We start from the raw sequence: 23,910 nt of genomic DNA, 5'->3' as shown, positions 1-23,910 counted from the left end.
GGTCAGCAGAAATCCTATGAGCTCATCATACTTGTATGTGGTCAGGTCCTGAGCTTCTTCCATAGCTGTCTTTTTAGCTTGCCAGCTCTTGGATAGACTCCTCAAGATTTTCTTCACCTGCTCTTCTTCTGTGAAGTTCTTGCCGAGTATTTTCAGCTCATTTATGATGTTGGTGAATCTAGCGTTCATTTTGGAGATGTCTTCATTGTCATTCATCTCGAACAGCTCGTATAGTCTCATATGTTGGTTCACCTTTGATTCCTTGACCTTGCTGGTACCTTCATAGGTCACTTCCAACTTCTTCCATATTTCCTGTTCTGACTCACAACCTGAGATTTTATTGTACTCTGCAGCATCTAACGCACAGTGAAGCATATTGATAGCCGAAGCATTATTTTGTAGTTTTCTAAGGTCATCTTCTGACCACTCAGTTTCACTCTTAACAACTTTCTCGTTGTTAACCATTTTGTAAGGCACAAACGGGCCTTGAACTATTGCAAGCCACGCACTCATGTTTGTAGCTTGAATAAAAAATTTCATCATGTTCTTCCAAAATGTGTAATTTGATCCGAAGAACAAGGGAGGCCGACTAATAGATAATCCCTCAGGGAGTATCTGTGTTGTTTGATTTCCAGGAAGGAAACGAGTGCTGTTCTCAGCCATTTACAGGGATCAGCTCAAGATAGTTTTATCTTTGAGTAGTGAGCTACTGCGCTCTGATACCACTTGTTGGTCCCGTGTAATTAGTTCCAAGGGGGGAGGGGTTAGGAACTAATGTAACTTTTTCGCTTAATTATGCTGACTTAATCAATTCTTTAAATTACTTAACTCAGTTTTGGTCAGCACGGCCGAGAGAGATGTAAGACAGCTTTAGTCAGAGGCTGACTAGAACTGTTTTACTTGTGAGTTGGGAATTAACACTTAGGTCAGCTTCCAACTCAGCACTCTGATTAGTGTCAGCTTATACAATTTATATCTTGAGTAATTTAAGCAAGCAACACATACATATATATATTGAGAGCAAGAGTTAGAAATTACTCAGCAGACTTATCCTGGTTCGGCCTCACCGCCTACGTCAAGTCCCCAGAATCCTTCCGGGTTTTTTCAATCCAATACTGAGCTCTTTAAAGGTAGAGCACAAACCGTTTACAAGCAATTGAGTATGCAAGAGTACCTTCCTCTATTCGTCTACTCAACCCCTACTGAGCGCTATAACCAAACACTCAGATTTTCTCTACCGCTGAGTACTAAAACCGATTACTAAGCACCACTTTCTCAACTTTTACAATTGATACAGATTTGTTCTTTCTAGATGAAGAACACTTTAGATGAATACAAATTCGATCTAGACTTTTACACAGAAATAGGATTTGGGTGTAAGTATTTGCTTTTTCTTGTTTGTATGTGCTTGTATGTATGCTTTTCTCTTTGTATTTCGGCAAAAGATCCAAGTGAAGAGCTTGTCCTTTTATAGTGAATTCTGAGGCTGCAATCATTTGAATTCGGATGTATCCGTTGAATTCAAACGGTCTTCTTGCGTCATTCACTAGTCAGCATACAGTTTTGCAGGCCAATCCTGTCATCTGAATTTAGCAGGCGTCAGGCTTGTCTTCTTCCGCCAGGTTCGTCTTCTAGCGTCAGTTTCGTCTTTTAGCCAGAGGCCAGTTGACCCATGCGTCTCGAAAATGTCTCCTTGCGTAATTCCAAAGCTTCTGAATTGGCGCAGATCTCTGTCGGATCTTGTCTTTTAGTAAACGGATCATTGGCGCTGTCCTGATGAATACTCAGCTTGACTTTAATAGACGTTGCCTTCGATCTTTGTCTTTGGTGAGGCTGAGTCACGTTCTACTCAGCTTCTTCGGTCAGCTTCGTCTTCAAGCGTTTGTTCTGAAGAAGACTTTCCTTCTATAATGCTGAGTTGTGTTCTACTCAGCTTGTGCTGTGTCTCATGCTGATTTCGTCCTGTCTTACTTTTTATTTCTGTTTTCATTTATAATTATACTCAACATTGAACAACCACATTAGTACAATTAAATCAAAGCACTTAAATTTAATTGTCTTAATCATGGATTAACTTAAATAATTTTGTCAAATCAAAATCATGTGGAAATGTGTTTCAACAGTCCATGCTTTTATTTAATACGATATCAGATGTCCCATTGGATTGAGTCGAAGCTCTTTAGGGCTTTGTTTTTAACTTAATTATTTTTTGAAAGGATGAGCCCAATTTTGTTATTTTTGGCATCCCACTTTCTCTTATTTGCAAACGCTTCCCTTCCTTAAAAACTGTCTAGCACCTGTCGTTTCGGTAAGTGCATTTATTACATATCCCTCATTTCTTGAGAAGACCTAAAGAATAGGTAATGATCATGAACCTGCCGCCTTTTGGGAATCCATCCAATTTACCTTTATAAACAACGGAAGTAAAGATTTATGCTCACACCTTTTTGCTTCATCTTCCTCTTTGTGATTTCCGTAAGTTCATTTGCTTTCTACTTCTACTTTTTTTGTAATCTTTTTTTAACTTATAAGAGTTTCATAAGATTTTCTTTTTATTTCGAATCATAGCCCCCAAACCTTAAAAAAGCCATTTCTTCCAAATCCAAAAAAGCTTCCACTTCTGAGACTACTCAAAATCCTAAAAGAGCTCCCACCAGAGTCAAACAAGTGAACTTGAATCTGTTTTCTCAACCCTCTACTTTATCCGCCAATACTTTAGTGGAAAGTATAGCTCTTTACCCATGGCTAGAACAAATGTTTGTTAGCCTTTCCACTAAAAAATCAAAGGGCTTCAGATCCTCCTCCAGGTACTCTGGGAATATTTACACGATATCTCCAATGGGATATGCGTGTTCCACTACCTCGATGAGTTGTTGCTGCTCTGAATGAATTCAACCTAAGCCCTTGCCAAATTACTCTAAACGCTTGGTTAGAGTTGCTTTCATTTCAGAAGGTGTGTTTGGATCTTAGTGTCAACATGACCGCACCCTTGTTTCTGGCTTGTTGGCGTCCCAATAAGAAAGTGACCAAAGATATGGTTTACTAGTCGGTCAACACATAACGCCGAAACTTCATATATAAGAAGATACATAGTGTAAAAAATTTCAAACCGAAGTGGTTTTGGGTAAAACCAATTGTTTCAAACCCTGAAGGCACATACTGCTAAGGATTTCCTTTTGAAACTAAATGGAATTAAGCTCCATATAACTCGAACCAGCACTCTTGCCTCCAGGGAGAAAGAATGACTTGTGCTTCTTCATTTGTACAACAAGCAATGGTCTTACCATAAGATGTTTGGCATGATCCGCCCTAACACTCCTTCAACCTTTGTAACCAATAAGGAAAAAATTGTCTATAGAGGCTTAAAAAGATTTCAAAGAAAAGAAGGTGACCCTACTTTATCCTTTTATTATTTTTATTTTGTTGGATGCAGGTAATCCTGAATATGTCTCTTCGTTCCAAACTCATAGCTTGAATTAATCAATTGTCAGAGGCAAAGAAGACTTCAGTACCTCATAAAGTCGTTGTCGCTTCCTTGCCTGTTGGAGGATCAAGGGTAGAACCTTTGACTGATCAACCCGAATGTCCCTTGTCTACTGAAGTCGAAGTTGCTCAAACTGAACCTACTCCTTCGGTGCGAACTGAAAGCTCTTTCCGGTCCCATAAGGAATTTATCTCTTCTAGACGCCCTTGTCCAAGATGTTCCAGCTTCGTCCGAAGGTCAAACAATTCTAGATGATCTTTTTATTGTAAATCTTCCATTTACTGGGTTTAAACTAATTTCAGAAGATCCTCCCATGATTTCGATACCTTACTGAATTGTAAATGATGTTCTTTATATGCTCAAGTATCTTAAGGGTACTTTATATAAGAGATTGTTTTATGCAGCAAAATCAGACATGAGTATTGATAGCCTATTGTGATTCTGAGTGGGGGAGATGTAAAGTGACAAGAAGATCTATTACTAGGTATTATATCTTTTAGCCTCATCTTTGGTGCCATGGAAGTGCAAAGGCAGAATATAGAGCTATGACTACATCTACATCTACATGTGAATTAAAGTTGTTAAGCTATCTCCTAGGTGAATTTCAGATTACACCAATTACTCTTATACCCCTCAACCAAGTAACCATACATGTTGCTGCTAATCCAATATTTAATGAACAAATGAAACACGTGGACATTGATTGTCACATAGTCAGAGAGCACTTAATAGGAGGTTTTATACACACTCCGTATAATCCACAACTGGTCAATTGGCTGATTTGCTTACACAACCATTGAAAGGGATTCAAATGGCTACTGCATTAACTAAGATGAAGCTGTTTAATGCTCGCATAGTTACATCTTGAGAGGAGGCTATTGGAAGTTATAAACTGTTTACTTTATTGTTAATAAATCTGTTAGTTAACAGATTGTTGCCTTTCCTCTGTTATGTTCTGTTAGTGTGTAACACTATATAAACACACTTGATGTGTGTTAAATAAGAGTATATACAATGGTTACAATGGTAATCGTTATCTTCAAACATGTAATATATCCAGCTTAATACAGAGAAGACAAGTAACTAAAATGGTATATGACGGATAAAATAAAGGAAAAATGTAGATGTGGAAGACTGTTGCCCATTTTTAGGTAGCTATGGTCTCTATTCTTCTCATCATAGGGTGATTATCATCCATGTTGTTTTACCTCCAATCAACAGAATGCTTACCTTTAAGATCATCACAGAAATATCCTCCTGATTGTCCTAGCAGTGGCTCTGGAAACTAATCTTCCAGCCAGATCAGCTGGCATAAGAAGAAACTGCTGTTGCATTTCTCGAGGAAGCTGTCGTAGTAATGTTGATAAATAATAGTCAGCAAAATTATCATTTGGGAGATGATTTAGTCAATGTAAAAGACTCATTCGCAGTGAATTTAAATAATAGAATGAGAATTGGAGAGAAGAACACACAGGCTTTTTAGGATTCTTTGTATTGCTTTGGACTTTGGATGAAGGGTAATTTGGGTTTGACTTGGCTCGCCCGATCAATTTGTCCAAAATGGAGTCTTGTAACTTGACAATTGTTTTTTTTTTCAAATTAGTCCGGAAGCAACATGTGCCAATATATGATTTGTGGATCTTTTAATGTTGATACATATCATATTGGACTAATTTGACTAAAAATGTTAAGACCAGGTACCCAAATTTCAGTTTGGACTTCCAGCACTTTCATGGCAGCATCGTAATCCTTAATATAGGAATTGTGCGCATGTTTTTTTTTGTTCAGTGTGGTTACTCGAATGTCACAATTTACGCATGCAGTGTATCTATATAAATGCAAGTTATAAACCCACAAGAACTTGCCTCAGGGATAACAGCAACAATGGGAAGAATTGCTTGAACTGATGAAAGCTGAGAAAAAACAGGCAATACTTCTTCCAGATATGTATTCTGATTATTGTGTGTGTTACTCTCTCTTGTTTCCTACATAATCAAGGGTTCAAACGTTATGATAATTAGATAAGAAGCAACACTACAAATGGCAGGACATGTCATTTAGCATAAAAATAGGAATTATTAAACAATTGAATTGCGATGCCAGTGATCATTTCATATTATTGTTTGAGCTTATACTTTTTCCAAATGAATTTGCTCCTGAAGAATCAAGGAAGAATAGAAGTTATCCTTCAGACTATTATAGAAACAATTTAAGTTCGACAATCTTTTCACTACCTTAAGTTAAATTTCTGTCTAGCAATACCACAAAAATCTGAAATCTAAGTATTATGTTTAAGAATGAGTTTCTGAAAGGCTTCAATGCACTTTTTCAGATAAAATCTACGAAATGACAAACTAATAGAGCCACTGCAACAACATTTTCCATTTCTTTTCTTTGACAAAGTAGCTTATTGCAAGATAATATGTATATTCCTCTGTAGAGATAATGCAGGCGCATTCTGCTTTTTAATGCAATGCTTAGTTGTAATTATGCCGATAAGTAAAAGCTCTTACCGCATCAAAACTAGCATTCTTTTTTGATCCTGACAACAGTAGCATAAGGCGGCGTAAAGTTCTCAAATTCGTTATGTCTTCCTTGGTCATGGTAGAGGATGAACTTACAGAATCAATTGTTGCTACTGCAAGTGCATCTAGACCCTGTAAACATTCCCAGAAAGCAGTTTGAGAAATTAAAGCCATTATTATCACATACAAATATACTGAAAATGGTGGCATGGCAGGTATAGTTTCTGTGTTAGAATGCTTCACTCCAATAAAAGGTGGAAGGAAAAAGTTAATCAACAAGCAAGATACCATATAGGATCCAATATCATTTTTTAACCGTATATACCAGCCCATGTAACAAAGCCATGGTAAGGATAACATGACTTTCTGTTTCAAATGCCAGGCAAAACGATAAATTGACTCTACTAATTTAACTACTTGGCTATATCCTCTGTAATCAATAAACATGATGTCCAAATAAGCATGTAGGAAAATACATGTTCAGAAAAAGTTCATATAAAAAATGATTAGACCAACTGTATGGTCCAAATGATTAAATAGAAACTACACAAGGAATTTTTTGTCCCTACTGATAATTAACTCAAGTTTCGGCAAATATAGTCTTACATGATATCTAACAAACAATCCCCTCATAAATGTCACTATAGCCTAGATCTACTAATCATACTTCTCTGTAGCCTAGTATGTCAAACGAGCAAACTGACCCGGAAGAAGTCAATAAAATACTTAACAGTATGTACAGAATGCAGATCAGGATCAATAAATGGAGATGAAATTGACCTCATTTTCCATTTGTGCTCTTGGTTTTCAATAAAAATAGAGATGAAAAATACGAAGCCCCAAATCTTACCTTAGCAATTTCTTGAAGAAGTATTTCTCTGATAAATGCACCCTACCAATGCATGCCAGATTAGATAAATCACAAAATTATAGGAAAACACCCAGTCATTGAAAATAAAGGTGAAAGGAAAAAACCTTCTCAGTTAATGTGAAAGAAAGGATTTGCTTTATAGCCACTTTCGAATCATTCTCTTCTGTTTGCCTTCTAACCAAGGCGGTTTCCGTACGAAGGGACTACCACCAAAGCAGTCAAACATTATGATGTGTTACTTTGACCAAAATGATATATATATATACCATGAAATGGCATTAGTACAAGGGTTAATTTTTGAATAATGACTTATAAGTTATAACAAGTGCATAGGTTCAGAAATGACACAACAACCATCACAAGAAGCTAATAAAAAATATACTTTTATTTTTACGAATTGTTTGGTTGGAGGAATACGAGAGAAAAGATAGGGCATAATATTTACTCCTTGTTTTGGAGTTGAGTTTAGAAACAAATAAGATTATGAGGGTAAGTTATTCCTTCAGAGCCCTTTTTTGATAGATTCAGAGCCCTTTTTTTACCCCCTCAAAATTGAAGGAATAAAAATATCACCTTCAATTTACCATTAATATTTCAAATTTCCTAAATTTTGATACACTGCAATACAGGCAATTGACTAATCCTTTATTTTCTTTCTTTCCTATGCCATGTGTTAATCGCTATCCAGTCCATTCATATCTAACAAAAAATTCCCTAACATAGTGGTGCAATTTACATTCAGTTAAACAGAACTTAACAGCTGTAAGTGACCATAAGAGTATAAGACAGACCAGACTAGGTTTAAAGAAGCTAAATTGTTGGGCTTGTTTGGTATGGTTGCTGGTTTTTGGTTTTGTTTCAATAATTTAACTCAAATTTCAACCAAAATATGCTTGGTTCGGTTATTTAATGAAAATAGCAGAGAACCACAAAAAATGGTTTCTCTAATTTTACTTTCAGGCAACAGAATAACAGAGGGAAAAACTGATAACATACACATCCATTCAAGCTAAAATCAAACCCTAACCATGTGCAGTCCAACATGCATGCATGTCTTTTTCTAATTTTACATGTGGGCTGGATTGGAAAAGAATAAAGCAAATGTCATTCCAGGCCCGACGCAAATACTAGCAGGGCTTTGAGCAGGTCAGGCATAGAACAAAAGTCCCTTGTCCAACCTTCCTTTTTCAGTGGGTCGGGTGATCAGGGCTAATAACAGCTATGAATAAGTCAAGACATGATGAAATGGATCAAGTATAACTATTTTTGGTAAGAAAGAAATTATAAAAGATGGATGATATTTATTATATGGTCATAAAATCCTACATACAGAACCACAACAGCTATCACATGATAAATTAACAGAGAAATAATCAAAATTTGGCTGTCTCCATTCAAAAACTCTGCTTGACGGAAATAATTTAATAATATTTTCTACAAAATGCATCAAAAATTATTCAGAATAATTAAAAAACATATTCGCAAGGAATCATGTTAATCCGATAGAGAAAGGAACTTATTTCATTAAAAACATTAGTAGCCATTTAATTTGATAAAAAATTTAGTCATGGAACCAATTGATAGGTAAGGTACAAGAATAGCTATTATTTATTATCTTTGACACACAGAAAATGCCCCATTGGACTTGAAACGTGTATGACATATGCCTACTCTATCTTATGCTGGAATTTAATCAACAAATGGCGCTATCAGAATTTGAACCCTCGACCTCTTTGTCTAAGAGCCTCTAATACCATGTCATGGAACCAATTGACTTAGTTAACCTAAAAGCTTAAGCTGATAGCTAAAAAGATCTAAAACTAGCTTTTATATATTACCTCTGACAAAAATCAAGTTGGAGAATAGGGACCATAGAAAACTCACCTCTGAAACTAGAGATTCTAGACGATCAATTCTGAAAGCACCTTCCTGATAAAGAAAGCACAAATTCAACAAGCATTAGTACAGAGTGATACTTGCAATCAGAAACATATATGTTTGTTTTTGGATTTGCCTTATAAAGAAGATTTCGGAGAGAAGACTTCAGTTTCGGTGAGGTATCAGTTAGAACTTTCCTAGCAATCCATGGGTATGTACTACCTAAAACTTTGTAATTGGGGTCAAAACTGATAGCAATGCCCTCCAAGACTGCAAGACTGAGATTCAGGAAGAAGAATGTGAATTTTGGGTAAGGAATGTTAGTATTTGTAAAAGAAGAGGAGGTATAGAAACATTAATAAGTCTACAGAAATAACAATCTTCAGATAAAGCAACGGCATGAATACCTCCGAATGACGAGAAAAAAGTAAGAAGGGATTTGAAATTTGAACTTGTACCTGTAAATAAAGAATAAACACTTGTCTCATTTAAGAATAATAATCAACATCTAAAAAATTTCCTCTGACTACTCATATTTGACATTGTGTTCAGCCTGGGCTTCAGCCTCAGTCACATTAACTTTAAGACTTATGTAAATTCTGGGGAGATATCCTTGTATCCAAATCACGATTTCCCGGACCCAATCATCATGTGGTGCCCAAAGATATATTGCTAGATGCATCATTGATAATTATGTGCATGGGTACATTACCTAACTATCAGCCTTTATTGATAATTTGATGATGCATAAAATTTATGAGATATATGCACGATGATGACAAATACATTAGGATGTGGTTAATATCAACATGGAAAGAACCAGCAAGAAAATAGCCTAAAGGATAAGGGTCCAAATTTCTCTCAACACACCTGAGTAAGTTTAATTTAAGACCCAAATATTTTACTATTATTACTTTCTGGTGCAATATTAGGTCCCAAGTTTTTGCTCTAGCTCTCAAACCCAAATTAGGGTAAAATCTAGGGCAAAAATATTAGGCTTAACAGATAGAGAAAAATAAATAGAATTGAGGATTACATTGCTTGATTTTAAGATTGAGTTCAGGCACAGAAAAAAAGAACCTAACGTTCCACCGAAAAAAGAAAAAAAAAATTAGAGCCTTAATTTAAACTTCCTAAATAAATTGGAGGGAATTTCGACCTTTATCCCATAGCTTCAAGTTAAAAGATTATGACGAACATATCAATACAATATTAAAATCTCATGCCATATTATCAACCTATGGCGCATAACTCTTTCCATATGAGATGATGCAATTCTATGCATGATCTACCGGGTAAGTTACCATTCTCATGTACAAGCTTTAGGCTGAATACTTGGTAGTTCATATACAATTAACTTCTGCACTCCAAAATCCATATGTGGAAATGCAAGCTAATATCTTGTTCTTGCTACCAAATGCTCTTTGGAAAGTGCTACCACGATGAATAGGATTTCCTTTTAAGTTTTCTCTACTTTAAGTGTACATATGAAGTTCTTGGTTCCAACAAGTAATTAATTTTCTCATTATATTTATCCACCAATTTGATGTCTTATCAAAGTTTTCTTTTATAATTTGATGTCTTATCAAAGTTTTCTTTTATAACTGGTATGCCTGGAAACACAATATAATCAATTTCATGATCATCTAATACATATATTTGAATAGGAGTATCGATATTTTTCTGAAAATATGCTTTTATAGTGAATTCTATTCCTCCAAAGTAAATATTCCTATATTTCTTTGATTCTTTATGTGATAATTTTGATAATTCTTTTTTTATTACGTCATCTGTTATTAAATTTATCCTTGCTCTACCATTTATAGTAGTTGTATCTATAATATGTGAGCAGCTAAATACCGCACTCAAATTACTATCACCGCCTTCATTTGGACTTTTTTGCCCTTCTCATAATTTTGATCAAAAACTAAAAATTCTCTCTCCAAAATCATAAACCCGAAAAACAATAATTGAAATTATGAAAATAATTGATGTGTAACAACCTGAACCACGAAAATGGACGATTACGAGTCGGAAACATTAAAATTTATGTTTTTTTATCAAAGAACTCATGAAAATAATACATATTTTTCATGACGATTTTGTATTTTTTGTCACAAAAAATTGGGGAATTTTGCATTTTTCGTCATAAAAAATTGAACGATTTAGTATTTTTCGTCACTAAAAATTTTACGATTTTGCACATTCAAAATTTGGCCTAAACGGATGCGGCATCCGTTCGGCCCATGGTGGGGGCGGACGTGACACTCCGCCCCACCAATGGTGAGAACGGATGGCGCATCCGCCTGGCCCATGGTGGGGGCGGATGCGCCATCCGTTCTTGCCATGGGTCGGTCGGAGTGCCGCGTCCGCCCCCACCATGGGCCGAACGGATGCCGCATCCGTTTAGGCCAAATTTTAAATTTTTCTCTCAAATTTTTTTTCTCAAATTTTGAATCAAAAATTATGCAAAGGGTAAAATTGTCAAAAGATGGCGGTAGTAAGGAATTTAAGGGCGGTAAATAGCAATACCCCTATAATATTCTCATGCTTCTGAACGATATATCTTATATTTTCATTTCTATCAGTAACTGGTATGCCTGGAAACACAATATAATCAATTTCATGAGTTTTCTCTTAACGCTAAATATTAGTGAAAGGAGAAATAAACTTGTCAATATTAAGGTTGCAAAGAGAAAAATTTACATGGCAGTTCCCAAGTTTCCCAAAAGGTCCCCGAAACTTATATTACGGATTCCTTTTGCAACAGCATTTTGGAGGACATCTGCAGACAAGCAATTTACATCATATACAATCTAATCCAACAAATGCAACAATTGTAGACTAATGCCTCATTTGCACATAAATAGTGCAAGGGAAAAAAAAAGGAAGGAAACCTGTTAAAGTTCTTGTAACAGCATCCTTGTCCGCAGTTGATGGAACGAACCTATGAGCAAACAAGTCAATGAGTCTTGTGGACACTCATCTCAAGGAGAATAATTTCTTTAGTGTATAGGACAGAAGCATGCACAAATACCCAAGAGTAACAAAGTCTCTAGCCAATGCATCAAAATCACGATTTACAAGATGGAGACAAGCTTCAATGAATGCATCACGGAGTTCTTGTTTAAATTCACCCATCATCCCGAAATCTGGCACAGAAAGAGGCTAAGAGTTAAAGTTGCAGTGTATACCTTATTTCATCACATGATAGTTACATTATGCAATTCCCATATGTAGGCGAAAGAATATAAATACAGGAAAACAAAAATTCCAGCTGTGTTTCACACAGAATAACTTGCTTTTTTCAATTTGGATGGCAAGTTCTGACAAACAAGCTGGATAAAAATCAGCAAGAGAAGTTCCCAGAACTAAAAATTGTGTACGATCTTTCTTTAACTTCCAAATTATTTTCTCAAAAGGCTTTGGAATACAGTTGGTCAGCTCACCGACATTTCCCAGCTGTTTCCATGCATGGTTTTTTTTCTGCAGTTTTAACTGAGATATATTCAATTTTCAGAAGCAATAAGGTGTTCATTACCAGCTTTTGAAAAGAAAATAAATGAGACGATCACAAGTTTAAGGAGATATTTGGCCCGCACATACTAATTCAGAGTGGAACTCAATGAATTCAGGCCTTAAATGAAATTCTGTATCTTCCCCTAGTTCTGCCAACTACCAAAGAGAATATATTTAGCACTAGAGATTGTGGTAAAAGATGAAGAGAAGTCATAAAGATAGTCAGACATTAAGATTAAGGTTTTAAAATTTTGTCCTTAAAACTTAACCTCCAGCATCACTAATATACCCCTAAATGGATCCTTTACACAAATAGTTCCACTAGCACATTAAAGGTATTGCCTTGGGGAATAATTTATGTCGCAAGTACTCATTACCTGTCTAGCATTACCCAAGCTGTAGTTGGTTCCAGATTGGCAAAATATATAGAAAACGAGTTCTTTTTCCTTGAATTGAGATGGAACAAGGAGGGGGTTGCTGAGATGTGCATTATACTATAGCAAGACTACAGCCTTTCATACTTTCAAATGCAATGCCAAGGGCTATTTGATCATTTCTATTTTCCATGGACTCTATAAATCCCTATGAAATAAAAGATTTTGTTATATTGGAACAAAAAAAACTGTGTTTTTAAGTGCTAAGTTAGATTTTTATTAGGATAAATTAAAAATTACAAATCTTTTTGACGTAGATCCATAATAGGATAACAAATCACAATGAGATACGAAAAAGATTTTTTTTTTTTTTATTATTACTCTTACCATTTGAAATTCACATTAATAAATAAAAGAACTCAGCTTTAATGATGATTATTCATATGCCTGCACAATGTGCACATTGATCTTTACAATATAGAATCAACCAATTTTATTATAAAAGTAATACAAAAATCAATTGACAAATGATCTACAAAATAAATGACCTTTAAAGTATTAGTTAGAATTAACTATCTAAAATAAATAATTTTATAAGAAAGAAACAATGTTATATATTATACTTTTTTTGAAAATTGACTTTGAGATTGTACTGTAAACTGGGTGGAGAAGAGGAAACAGATCTTAGTCTCAACTAGTTCCGGATTGAATCTCGGTTGAGGAAACCTGTACCGTTGAGTTTCATAGTCCAAATGAAAATAAAAATAACATGTACTTGGAGCAATTGTAAAGAAATAATGTATTCAAAGAGGGAAATAGAAGCCTTAATGCCAAGTACTCAAAATTTTGAGAAGTATACCTATATAAGCCAGTTTTCCATCATTTGTACGAATAAAGTTTCCAGGGTGTGGATCAGCATGATAGAATCCATACTCCAATAATTGATTAAACGAGCAGTAAACTCCAATCTAGTCAGGCCCACAAAGAGAATAATCCAATTCAGCCACATTGCCCAATGTGTGTGGTGTGTATATATGTCACTTAAATAACCACAGAACGACAGTTAGTTTCAACAATACCTCAACCAAGTAAACATCCTTCACTTCTGACAACTTCTGCCCCTAAAACAATCTCAAAAAAAAAAAAAAAAATTAAGAACTATAAACACATGGTAAATTTTTTAGGGCACATGGATATATAAATGGGTTTATGATTTTTCCATTTTTATTTCTTTCGATTCAGGTGGCCGGTGGAAAGTGATTCTTAAGAAGGTGATTTACATCCCTAAACAAGCCAACTACAATTCTGTCATGTGGTCAATGATTCATTTCAAGCCCTCATTCTAAAGTTTGGTTTAATTTCATGCTAAGATTTAGATAATAATGTTAGGCAGGGGCTACCCTCATAAAACATTATACTATAGAATTAAAAGAGAACAGCTAAATGAACAGTAAAATTGATTTCAATTTCAATTCTACTTTTAAGATGCCTGTTATGTCCTTGAATGGTAACATAAATTTACATCCCAACTTTTCAGAAAACGACGTAGTTTGACTAAAGGTTTTTAGGGTAAATTACACCTATGGCCACTGATCTTTACCCATTTTCACATTATAACTATTGAACTTCATTTCTTACCGGTATAGCCACTGAACTTTACACTTTTTAATATCGGTGGCCACTCAATTTTAACTAACTTCTCAAAATAACCGTTAACGATCGTTAACGACCTCAAAATGCAAATATTCAAGAATTAAAGTTGTCCAGAACGACATTTACCATGAAACCACATTTTTTATTTTTGAAAATCATATTTTTTGGAGCTTTTTCTCTCTAAAAATTCACTTTATCTCTCCTAACCAAACAACACCCAAATGGCCTTAAAACGAAAATTTTCAAAAATTAAAGTTCCTTAGAAGAGGAATATTTATGAGTTGCATATAAGAATACAAGAGATACATATCCTAGACAAACTCCAATAACTCTATTGCATGTTGTTTTCAGTGCTGCAGATGCATAATGAACAATGCTCTATAATAGAGGAAGTTCAAAGGAGTATGGGACAACTAAGTTTAAAACCATGATAAAGCATCATGTTCTTAATTTTTTTCCCTACCAATTGAATGTACTCAACATTAGATATTTAGAACCTACTTTGATTGTATTTCTATGTTATCCATAAATGATTTGCAGTATCAGAAGCTTTTTGGACCCTGCTCACCTCTTCTTGACAAATCTATATTTATGATAACCCTTTTGTTTCCTATATTATATATGATATATCAACAAAAGATATATATAATCTTACCTGTAATTTTATTACAATGACGCAACATTGACAAAGAAATAAAAATAATTCAGATTATAAACTTTACATAAATTATACTCCCTCCATTGTACAATATTTATCGTTTTAGAGATTTTTTTGTTCCATAATACATGACGTTTTGATTCAATCCATGCACATTAATTGACTTTTACCAAATTAATTAATAGATGCAATTAAGACAATGGTAACAAAGTCTTTTAGTTAAAATTAATTACATTTCTTAATTTATGTGCTTTAATTTTAAAAGACAAATATTATGGAACAGATGGAATATATATATAATTATTATTTTTTACATATCCGAAGCAACGCGAGGTGTTCGTTCTAGTATGCAGTTAAACTTTAAAATATAATTCATATCATGGTGCCTTTCCCCATGGCTTATCTGATGACAATGCAAAAATAAATTAACTACAATTTCTTTTAGCCAGTGTATGGAGGAGATAAACAATCATGAACAGAGGCAGGATGCCGCAAAGCAACACCTAACATGGCAGTGGCAGAGGTAGGAACTAAATCCTTTTGATAAATTCCCTTTTTGCGGTTAGTGATTGCAGAGGGTGGAAGTGATGGAAGAAAAGGATGATACTTTGACGAGAGAGTATAAAATTAGTAGAGGTAATAAAAAACTTTTTGATGTTGGAAACAATTAATTGATTTATTTTTCTTAGGTAACAATGCATGCCTCCCGTCCTCCATGAAATCCAATCAGTTGATATTTCTTGAGAGTAAGGGGCAAGAATGTGTGATCGACTCTAATGGACAATCATCTTCTAGAGGATTGGTTCACCCCTTTCTGCATGGCATCTTCAAGTTCAGAGAGAGAGGGCTAGATAGAGGGAGTCGAGAAAAATTGTTGAATGTGAAATCCTATTGTCAATTCATTTTTAAAGAGGCCAAGAAGAAAAAATATGCTTATTATAAATTGAGAAAAACTAGAAGACTAGTATCTACCAAAAAAATCACAGTAGTCTTTTAAGTTACACCCTTTTTCTATTACTGACTTATATTATTTGCTCACTGAGACAAACAGACAGACATACCAATGACAAAAACAAGAAGAAAGCAGCAAGTACCTCAATCCATTCCATTACAAGGACCTTACGAGTTGTGTGCTCAATATACATTTCTGGAACTGAAACATCATTTATACCACCGTAGAGCTTCCTGTTTTTACAATATGCATAGTAGAAAAAATTACATAGTAATATATTGTAATTTACATACATATGTATCCCTCTGCCTGTAAAATGATGCAAGAAACCTAAATAAAAACAGGATGCTCCACTGGCTATAATGATTGCATACAAGGATATTGATAATACATATTAAACTCAAGCTACATAGTATATCCAAGTTATTTGCAATATGCGAACTGCAGCTACATATCTAATGAGGATTGACAAAGCTTACATAATGGGAGAAAAAAATAAAAGATACGGATAAGTTGGAAATCTTGATGAACACACTAGTTCAGTGATTGTCAAACAATGAGAAACACAAAACTGACATAGAAGCTGGAGACGTTTATTTGGGTGGACATGAAAGTAGGAAGCAATTCAGGGTATGTAATGGCAACATAGAAGTGCTTATTGTTAAAAGAGAGAGAATGAAATCAATCAAAACCGTTTTCCGAAGGCATCTCCACTTAATATATATGGTTTTTCTTACACCAATGTTTTTCTCCTTTTTCTTTGCTCTTTTAACCCTCTGTTCCTCTTTTTATGTTTAGTTAGAGCGTACGCAAACAACCCACAGATCATGAGCTGGTTCAGTGCACAAAAGTAAAGAGCTTCTTTTAAATTATTGGGTACTGTCAGAGGTAATATATTATTAGGCCTTAGCTATCCGCTTAAGCTTTTAGGTCAATTGATTCCATGATATGGTACTAGGACTTCTTGGACCAAGCGGCCAAGGGTTCAAATTCTGGAAGCACCATTTACTGTTGATTTCAACACATGGTAGAGTAGACATGTGTTGTACAGCTTCAAGCTTAAGGGACATTTACGTGGCTTTACCTATCAGCTTAAGTTTTTAGGTCAACTGGTTCCATGCAAATTCTGTTTTTTAAAATCTCATGACCTGCTTTTTTACACATCCGAATCACCAAGCAAACCGATGGTTTTGTAGCTTTTAGGTCAATTGATTCCGTGATAGGTACCAAACACCTCAAAAATTCTGTTTTTGAAGATCTCATGACCTACTTTTACACATCACAATCACCAAGCAAACCCATAGCTCTCTAGCTCCCTAAAAAGAGAAGTGTTTTAGCACATGATATCATGTTACATGACTACTTTTTTTCCTTTCACCACGTCAAACAGTACTTTAGATACAGAATTCAACTACGAAGTAGAACAAATAAAGCGTACTTGTATAAACAGATTAATTGATTGAGTAAAAAAGTCGTAAGTCCCGAATTATTTGCTATCAATCTTACCTAAACTTGGTTCCATTATTTGCTTCTTTCACATAGTCCATCTCCTGCATTCAATGTGATTTACCTGTATTCAATATGAAGCTCTAAGAATATTCCTCAAATTAGCTAAAAGCCTAAAAACTAATAAATAATAGCAGAAAATTTATTATCTTAAAAATTGAAATGCCTATTTCAACTGGTGATAACTGCAGTAGAAAAGACGTTCAGCGTTTCAAAAGGATAAAGACTGCCCACTTTGTATGCAAGAATGATAAACAAAAAACTGAGGGACGAGGAGGTCATACTCTGTCTAATTCCTTCAGCCAAATTACTGTTCATAATCAATTCAATCTATTTGTTTGTAGCATAACCTATTTGATTGTTTGCATAGTTGTCAAAGGCGATTACCTGGGTCACCTCGTTCTTTCCCCTGCCTTTTGCACTGGAAGGCAGGCATTATTCAGAAGGCGACCGCCTTGCCACTGCAGGCGGGAGGCGGTCGCCTTCTGCACTTAGGCGGTAAGTTACAGAAACTTCCTCTTCTGCCGATCGAATAAACTTCCTCTCCTCCACGTCTACTCAACAGCACCGATGGACAGACACTTCCTCTCCTCCTCCACCCAACAGCACCGATCGCCATACAGGTACTGTCTCTTCTTTTTTTTTTTTTTTTTTAGTTTTCTTTCTACTCATTTGTTCTATTTTTTTTCTATAATCTTCTCCTTTCTTCTTTTTTTCTTTTCTTCATCTTCACTCTCCCAAATTTTTACTCTTTATTATGACTTATGTAAGTGTTATGCTGCCCAAATTTTGTGAGTTGTGTTTTGAAAGTGTCTAAAACTGTATGAAAGCTTGTGAAAATGTATGACTGTATGAAACAGTAGCTTACAAGTGTCTGATTTTCCATATTTTGCAGGCTTTTGGACATGAGTATTCGTGGAAGTGGATGAAGTAGAAAACCTTGATGTTGACATTGAGCTTGATGATAGTATTTGGATTGATGATGATGTTTGTTTGATATGTTATTAGGATTTAGGATCTTAGTATTAGACTTAGAAGTTCTATTTTGTTTTACAACTTTAGAAGTAAACTAGTCAATTTGAGTTACGGTTTTATTTTTTGTGTCTCTCTTATTTGTTTGTCGACTCACGTGCGAGAGGCTTCGAGGCGATATTTTGCCCTTATCGCCTCGGCTCACCTTTCGCCTTTGACAACTATGATTGTTTGATAGAAAGAAGATAATGAAATCAAAATTTTATATTCCACTTTCTCCTAGTCATATCCAATATTAATGATGTCAATGTTTTATATTGATGAAAGCCTACTCTTAATTTAGCATAACCATCGGTTTGAATTTCTTACATAAAGCATTTCCCTATTCAGCCTTTGATCACACAAATAAATTACTCAACTAATTTGATATGCAAAGCATTTGCAAGACCATAGACAAATTTCACAGCAATCATGGAAAAAGAAGAAAAGGAAACAGAATTCATTATGAACATAATTTCGATGCAAGCAAAATCCTTTTGTCGAATGAATATAAATGAACTATGTGTGGTCATACACAGAAACATATTACCCATATACAATCAAATAGATTTGCTGTGAAAAAAAAAAAGTCACATTGTTTCACAAGCACATAAAACCCTGAAAAATAATCACTAAAGTTATTGATGCATCCCTTAAGATGTAAATTTTAAAAAAAAAATCTGGTCAAAATGCGAGAGCATGTGACCATTACTAGATTGAAAGCAGATTTACAAATGGATCTTGCTGTCTTCTGAAAAAGAAGAATAGCTGAAGAGTAAAATAATTTGCAGTTTTCAGTTAGAAAATAAATCCTTATCCTTGATTTAACAGCTACGTTTTTTTCCAATGTGCAAATAAATTACAAGTGGCCTAAATTTAGAAGGCTAGTTTGACTATCTTTATAAATCACCAAACAAATGATACTGGGGAAAAAGAAACTACTGAAGGTAAATAGTACTCAGAGAATGATGAGTTTTTATTAATGCACAAAGAGATAAATATTTACCCGAAAAAGGCTTGAGGCCCATTCATCAACAACTGCCTGCAAATAGAAACACAGTATTCTTAGTCACTACAAACAAAAATTTAGCAGATAAACACCCATTTTTCAGATTCGTCATTCCAAGATGTTCAGAGTAGTACTTGGAGATCAGAGTTAAATTTTCCAATCCGTTTCACAATTCCTGCCATATAACGCAAGATTAACATGTCAAGCGCAATAGCAGCCTGAACACCTGGCCTCTGCACTTTAACAGCAACAAGCTTTGCACTCTTACGAAGCCTTGCTTGATAGACCTGTTTGAACATGTGCACAGGAAGGAGAGAGAAGTAATTGTATTCAACAGGGTGACCAAAAAACTCAAACATGCATGCATTCAGTATGTATAAGTACACAGTAATTCAAAAGCAAAATCCATAAATTACTTTTTACATCATGAATATTAATATATTAACTAAGTACAAACCTGCCCAAGGGATGCTGCAGCGATAGGCTCTGGTGAGATCTCTGAGAAAAGCTCATCTATTGGCAATCCAAGCTCCTGTTCTATTGTATTTAAAGCAATTTCTGAGGAAAATGGAGCTATTCGATCTTGCAACAGTGAAAGTTCATCAAGGTATGATGGTGGTATCAAATCCTATGGAAAAATATAACCATATTAGCCTGCCTGTTTGCTTTGGTATTGAATGCAATTTTTCACTAAAACACTTAAGATTTAGAAACCACACTTTGAACAGGTATATTACAGATAATAAAGTGATAACTTGCATTAGGTTTTCTATTTTCGTTAGGCAAGATGCAATTTTGAACCCCCTGAACTTCACGCTTGTGTGCTATTGAGCCCTTCAACTTCAATTTTGTTCTATTAAGAACCTGAACTGCATAATTTATTGAACCATTTTTAACGCAAACAACATGCATGCATCTCCAGAGGCTCGTGATGAAAGATGAAAACAATTAAAAAGGAGATAAATATTAGGTTAATAGATTCCAAGTAAAAAGTTCAAGATCTCAATATAATGAACATCGAGTTTAGGGGCTCAATGCCAAAAACACATAAAGTTTAGCGGTTAATAGAACAAAATTGAAGTTAAGAGCTCAATAGAAGAAAATGCATAAATTCGAGGAACTTGAAATTGTGATTTGCCATTCTCATTAAGCAACTTTGGTTGAACAAAAAACTCAAAGGGTTAAAGAATCCGTATGATCAAATAACCAATGCAGCTATGAAAGGGCAATCTCCTAATAAATGCCAGTCTAAGCTGAGTGTTGACTAGTGTCAATCCATTCATGCTTAAAATTCTGTCAGGATTTCATTGTATAACGCTGGTCTAACTTTAGCTAGCTTAACCATGAGTTCAATCTAGCCAAGATCCCCAAGAAGAAAGAGGATTTGTTGGCTCCCAATATCATGACACCAATTGACCTCTCATGTTAGCCAAGATGATAGTGTCCCATGAGAGACATGCAAAATTCCCCTTTGCAAAAAAAAAAAAAAAAAAAAAAATATATATATATATATATATGACTACTGAGGGAGAGAGGAGTTGCAGTTAATAAGTAGACAAAATAAATCAAAGCTATATAATATAATGATGTCAAATTTATAATTCAATTAAGAGGCAAATGATGCAAATTGAGTGTTAATTTGAACAAAACAAATTCACACATGATTTATGATTTGAAGATCAGGTTAACACTTAGATTCATCACTTTCACGATCCAATAAATGAATTAGTTAAACAACTTGGTTTTGTTTATCCCATTATTCTCTCTTCTTTTGTCTATCTCAGCTTCTTTCCTTTTCCTGGTGTTTCGAAGCTGACACAAGTGCAAAAACTTACAGTTTTGAAGATAATACCATATAAAGAACATAAAGACATTAATAGATTGTTGAAACTAACATTTTATTAGATAAGAAAAACTGCAAAAATGAAGTACAAGAATAGTCTCTCTCTTTTTCTTCAAAGTCATATATGATATGAATGTTACGGATTTATTTACTCCCTAATTAGTTATCTGCTTTTTTTTTTTTTTTTTGGTTTGATAAAGTTTAGGTAAGGGTAGGTCTACCCACTCCCAAGGTCAGGGCAAACCACTCGAACCAACCCTCATTGGCGCTTAATTTTATATATTGACTTTATTTTATTCTTAAATTAGGAGGCTGCTTAATTTTAGTTTCTAAACTATAAGTTTCCTATTTATACTAAACTTTCCTATTTGTATTAAACTTGTCCTATTGAAAGGACAGAAGAATGATTAAAATGGAAGCAGAATTTTATTGTTAGCCTAGAGATTGGAGCTCTCTCTTAACAAGGTCCAAGGTTTCAGTCCCTCTTTAACGAGCTGAAGATTATTCAAAATAAGTGGACCATAGAATAAGAGCGAGTAAAAAGATTTATTGAAAAAGGTTTTTTTTTTCAATGTTTGTTGACCTTATTCATTTTTACAATTTATCTTTTTGTTTTATAACTAGACGTACCATTTCTAAGTGATTATCAAAATTTGTAACAAATTTCAGAACTCATTTGTGGATTCAGAATTTAAAAGTCAGGATCTTTTGTTTCACACTTCAAATCTTTAGTTGACATCAATATTAAGAACACATTTACAGCAGCATAAACAACAATTCTCAGCATAAAATAAATATGCGTAACATAACATAACATGAGTAAGAAACAACAAAATTGGCTGCTTATGAGATAGGGAAACTTACAGATCGAGAAGAAACAGCCTGTGCAATTTTGATGAAGGCCTGAAAAAAGAAATGATGCACCAGCTTAGCTAAAGATCATCAAAACTAATGAATTTGTCTCCATATACATATATCTTTGTAAAAGGACGAACCTCAAACACAGAAAGAGAACAATACTAGGATTACAACTTTGCAGAGAAAATTTAACATATTAATAAACAGAACATACAGGGCCGAGTTCCACCAATATTTGCCGAAGTTCTGCAGCTCTAACCTGCAACCAGAAAGATTAACGCATACTGAAATATGATTCTGATTTTCTAAAAAAACAACATCAAATTGAACACAGAGGAACAGGCTGGGACTACAGCCCCTGAATAAAGTAGGATTTTCTAGTTGTTACTGGCTAAGTTAGACAAACAAATTCCTTATCCAGAGGAACCTCAAGTCTGTCTGTTAATTAAGTTTTAACTCTTTGCTTCATCGTATTTCTATTTCACTAAGCTCCACAACAGAAGATGCTCAGATAACATTATTATTCTTTTTTCTTTTTAGACGCTCAAGTTTCCGTAGTAACAGAAATCACAATTCGTTCTAATCAACTAAACACGACAGGAAGTAGTCACTACATCACCAACTTAAGTAGAACAGGAGGGAATTATCCTATTTCTGCAATATATCACTGCATCTTTATGGCTAACTTTTCTAGCCCATTTTTCCAAACCTTCAACACCATATGCATATCGCTCTTTGCAGAAATAAAGCTATTACATATAAAACACGCAAAACATAAAATAAGAATAAAACCTTCGAAATTTAAACACTTAAAAACCCCGCTCAAACGTCCATCTTATATTTAGTCCAATGGATATCAGCACCTTCTGATATATACTCTTTTAGAAAAAATATAGTAATAATAAATATCAAACAATTTTTCTAACTTCTGAATTCTCAAACCTTGAACATGAGATCAGATTTCTCGGCGAGGCTATCATAATAGCGAGCCGCAAACCACCAGCCAAATGAGGTACCAATCTGAAACAATCTACGAAACAAAATCAAAGGCTTCTTCCTATAAATTGTAGCAATTCTTTTAATATCGTAATCAATTAAAGTGTCGGCTTCTGTGGCACTGAGCTCGAACATATAACCAGACTTCAGCGTAAAAGCATCGATATCCTCATTGCGACGGGTAACAGCTCGCAGAGGCTGAGGAAACGACCTGTACGGAAGTGGTTTAGGAGTTCCGAGCGGAAAATTAGAGTTCCAAATGGCGGGAAAAGGGGGCATAGGCCGCGGAGAACAGAGTAGTGACATTTCTGAGGGGAATGACATTAGGATTATGAATTCCGTTTCGCTGATGCGAAAAGAGATGATGAGAGGTGAGTATATAGTTTTGGTTTGAGCCCGTTTAAGGCAGAGGAAGAGGAGATTCCGTAACAAATAGTATTACACACGGTTTTTGTGATCCATTTATCAATTATCCACTACATCCATGTTTTATTTTCTATATTTTTCATTATTTAATATTTAGCGGAGCTTACTACATTTTTGGCTCTCAATTACAATCATTGAACAAAATAGAAGTTCAACTAATTAACCCTCCTTTTTTTTAAATTAATCATTAACCCTCCTCCTTATAACAACTTGTCACAAGTATACAAGCAATTACACGCACCTCACTCTTAAAACCGTTCAATTTACATATGTGGGTTACTAAACCCAGCCCTATATTCACACTTCCAATCTCGGAAAAAGACCTAACCGCCCTTTGAACAAAAATT

At 34.7% G+C, this 23,910-nt stretch overlaps 1 protein-coding gene across 1 annotated transcript; it reads right to left on the bottom strand.

Moving 5' to 3' along the window:
- Positions 1-4,323: 4,323 nt before the first annotated feature.
- LOC136235389 (uncharacterized aarF domain-containing protein kinase At1g71810, chloroplastic) lies at positions 4,324-23,573 on the bottom strand. The gene is made up of 21 exons (XM_066025037.1): positions 23,084-23,573; positions 22,356-22,400; positions 22,148-22,186; positions 19,898-20,068; positions 19,575-19,727; positions 19,438-19,473; positions 17,421-17,464; positions 16,057-16,147; positions 13,731-13,772; positions 13,511-13,619; positions 11,796-11,910; positions 11,656-11,705; positions 11,465-11,543; positions 9,166-9,216; positions 8,895-9,036; positions 8,765-8,809; positions 6,985-7,083; positions 6,860-6,901; positions 5,998-6,141; positions 5,350-5,469; positions 4,324-4,830 (listed from the first exon to the last, which is right to left on the bottom strand). The coding sequence occupies exons 1-21, from the start codon at positions 23,459-23,461 to the stop codon at positions 4,726-4,728; spliced, it is 2,100 nt and encodes a 699-aa protein (XP_065881109.1). The 5' UTR covers positions 23,462-23,573; the 3' UTR covers positions 4,324-4,725.
- Positions 23,574-23,910: the final 337 nt, after the last annotated feature.

The sequence above is a fragment of the Euphorbia lathyris genome, chromosome 7 (assembly GCF_963576675.1).
Source record: "Euphorbia lathyris chromosome 7, ddEupLath1.1, whole genome shotgun sequence".
NCBI lineage: Eukaryota > Viridiplantae > Streptophyta > Magnoliopsida > Malpighiales > Euphorbiaceae > Euphorbia > Euphorbia lathyris.
Note: the sequence above shows the minus strand (reverse complement) of the source record. Positions and strands in the feature narration are given on the sequence as shown.

Excerpts from the sequence above, each read along its gene's own strand:
- LOC136235389 (XM_066025037.1), bottom strand. The coding sequence starts at position 23,461 with ATGTCATTCCCCTCAGAAATGTCACTACTCTGTTCTCCGCGGCCTATG. Across the intron at positions 11,706-11,795 it reads AGAGACTTTGTTACTCTTGG|GTTCGTTCCATCAACTGCGG; the intron begins GTATTTGTGCAT and ends GTTTGCTCATAG. Across the intron at positions 7,084-8,764 it reads TAGAATCTCTAGTTTCAGAG|TCCCTTCGTACGGAAACCGC; the intron begins GTGAGTTTTCTA and ends CTTTGGTGGTAG.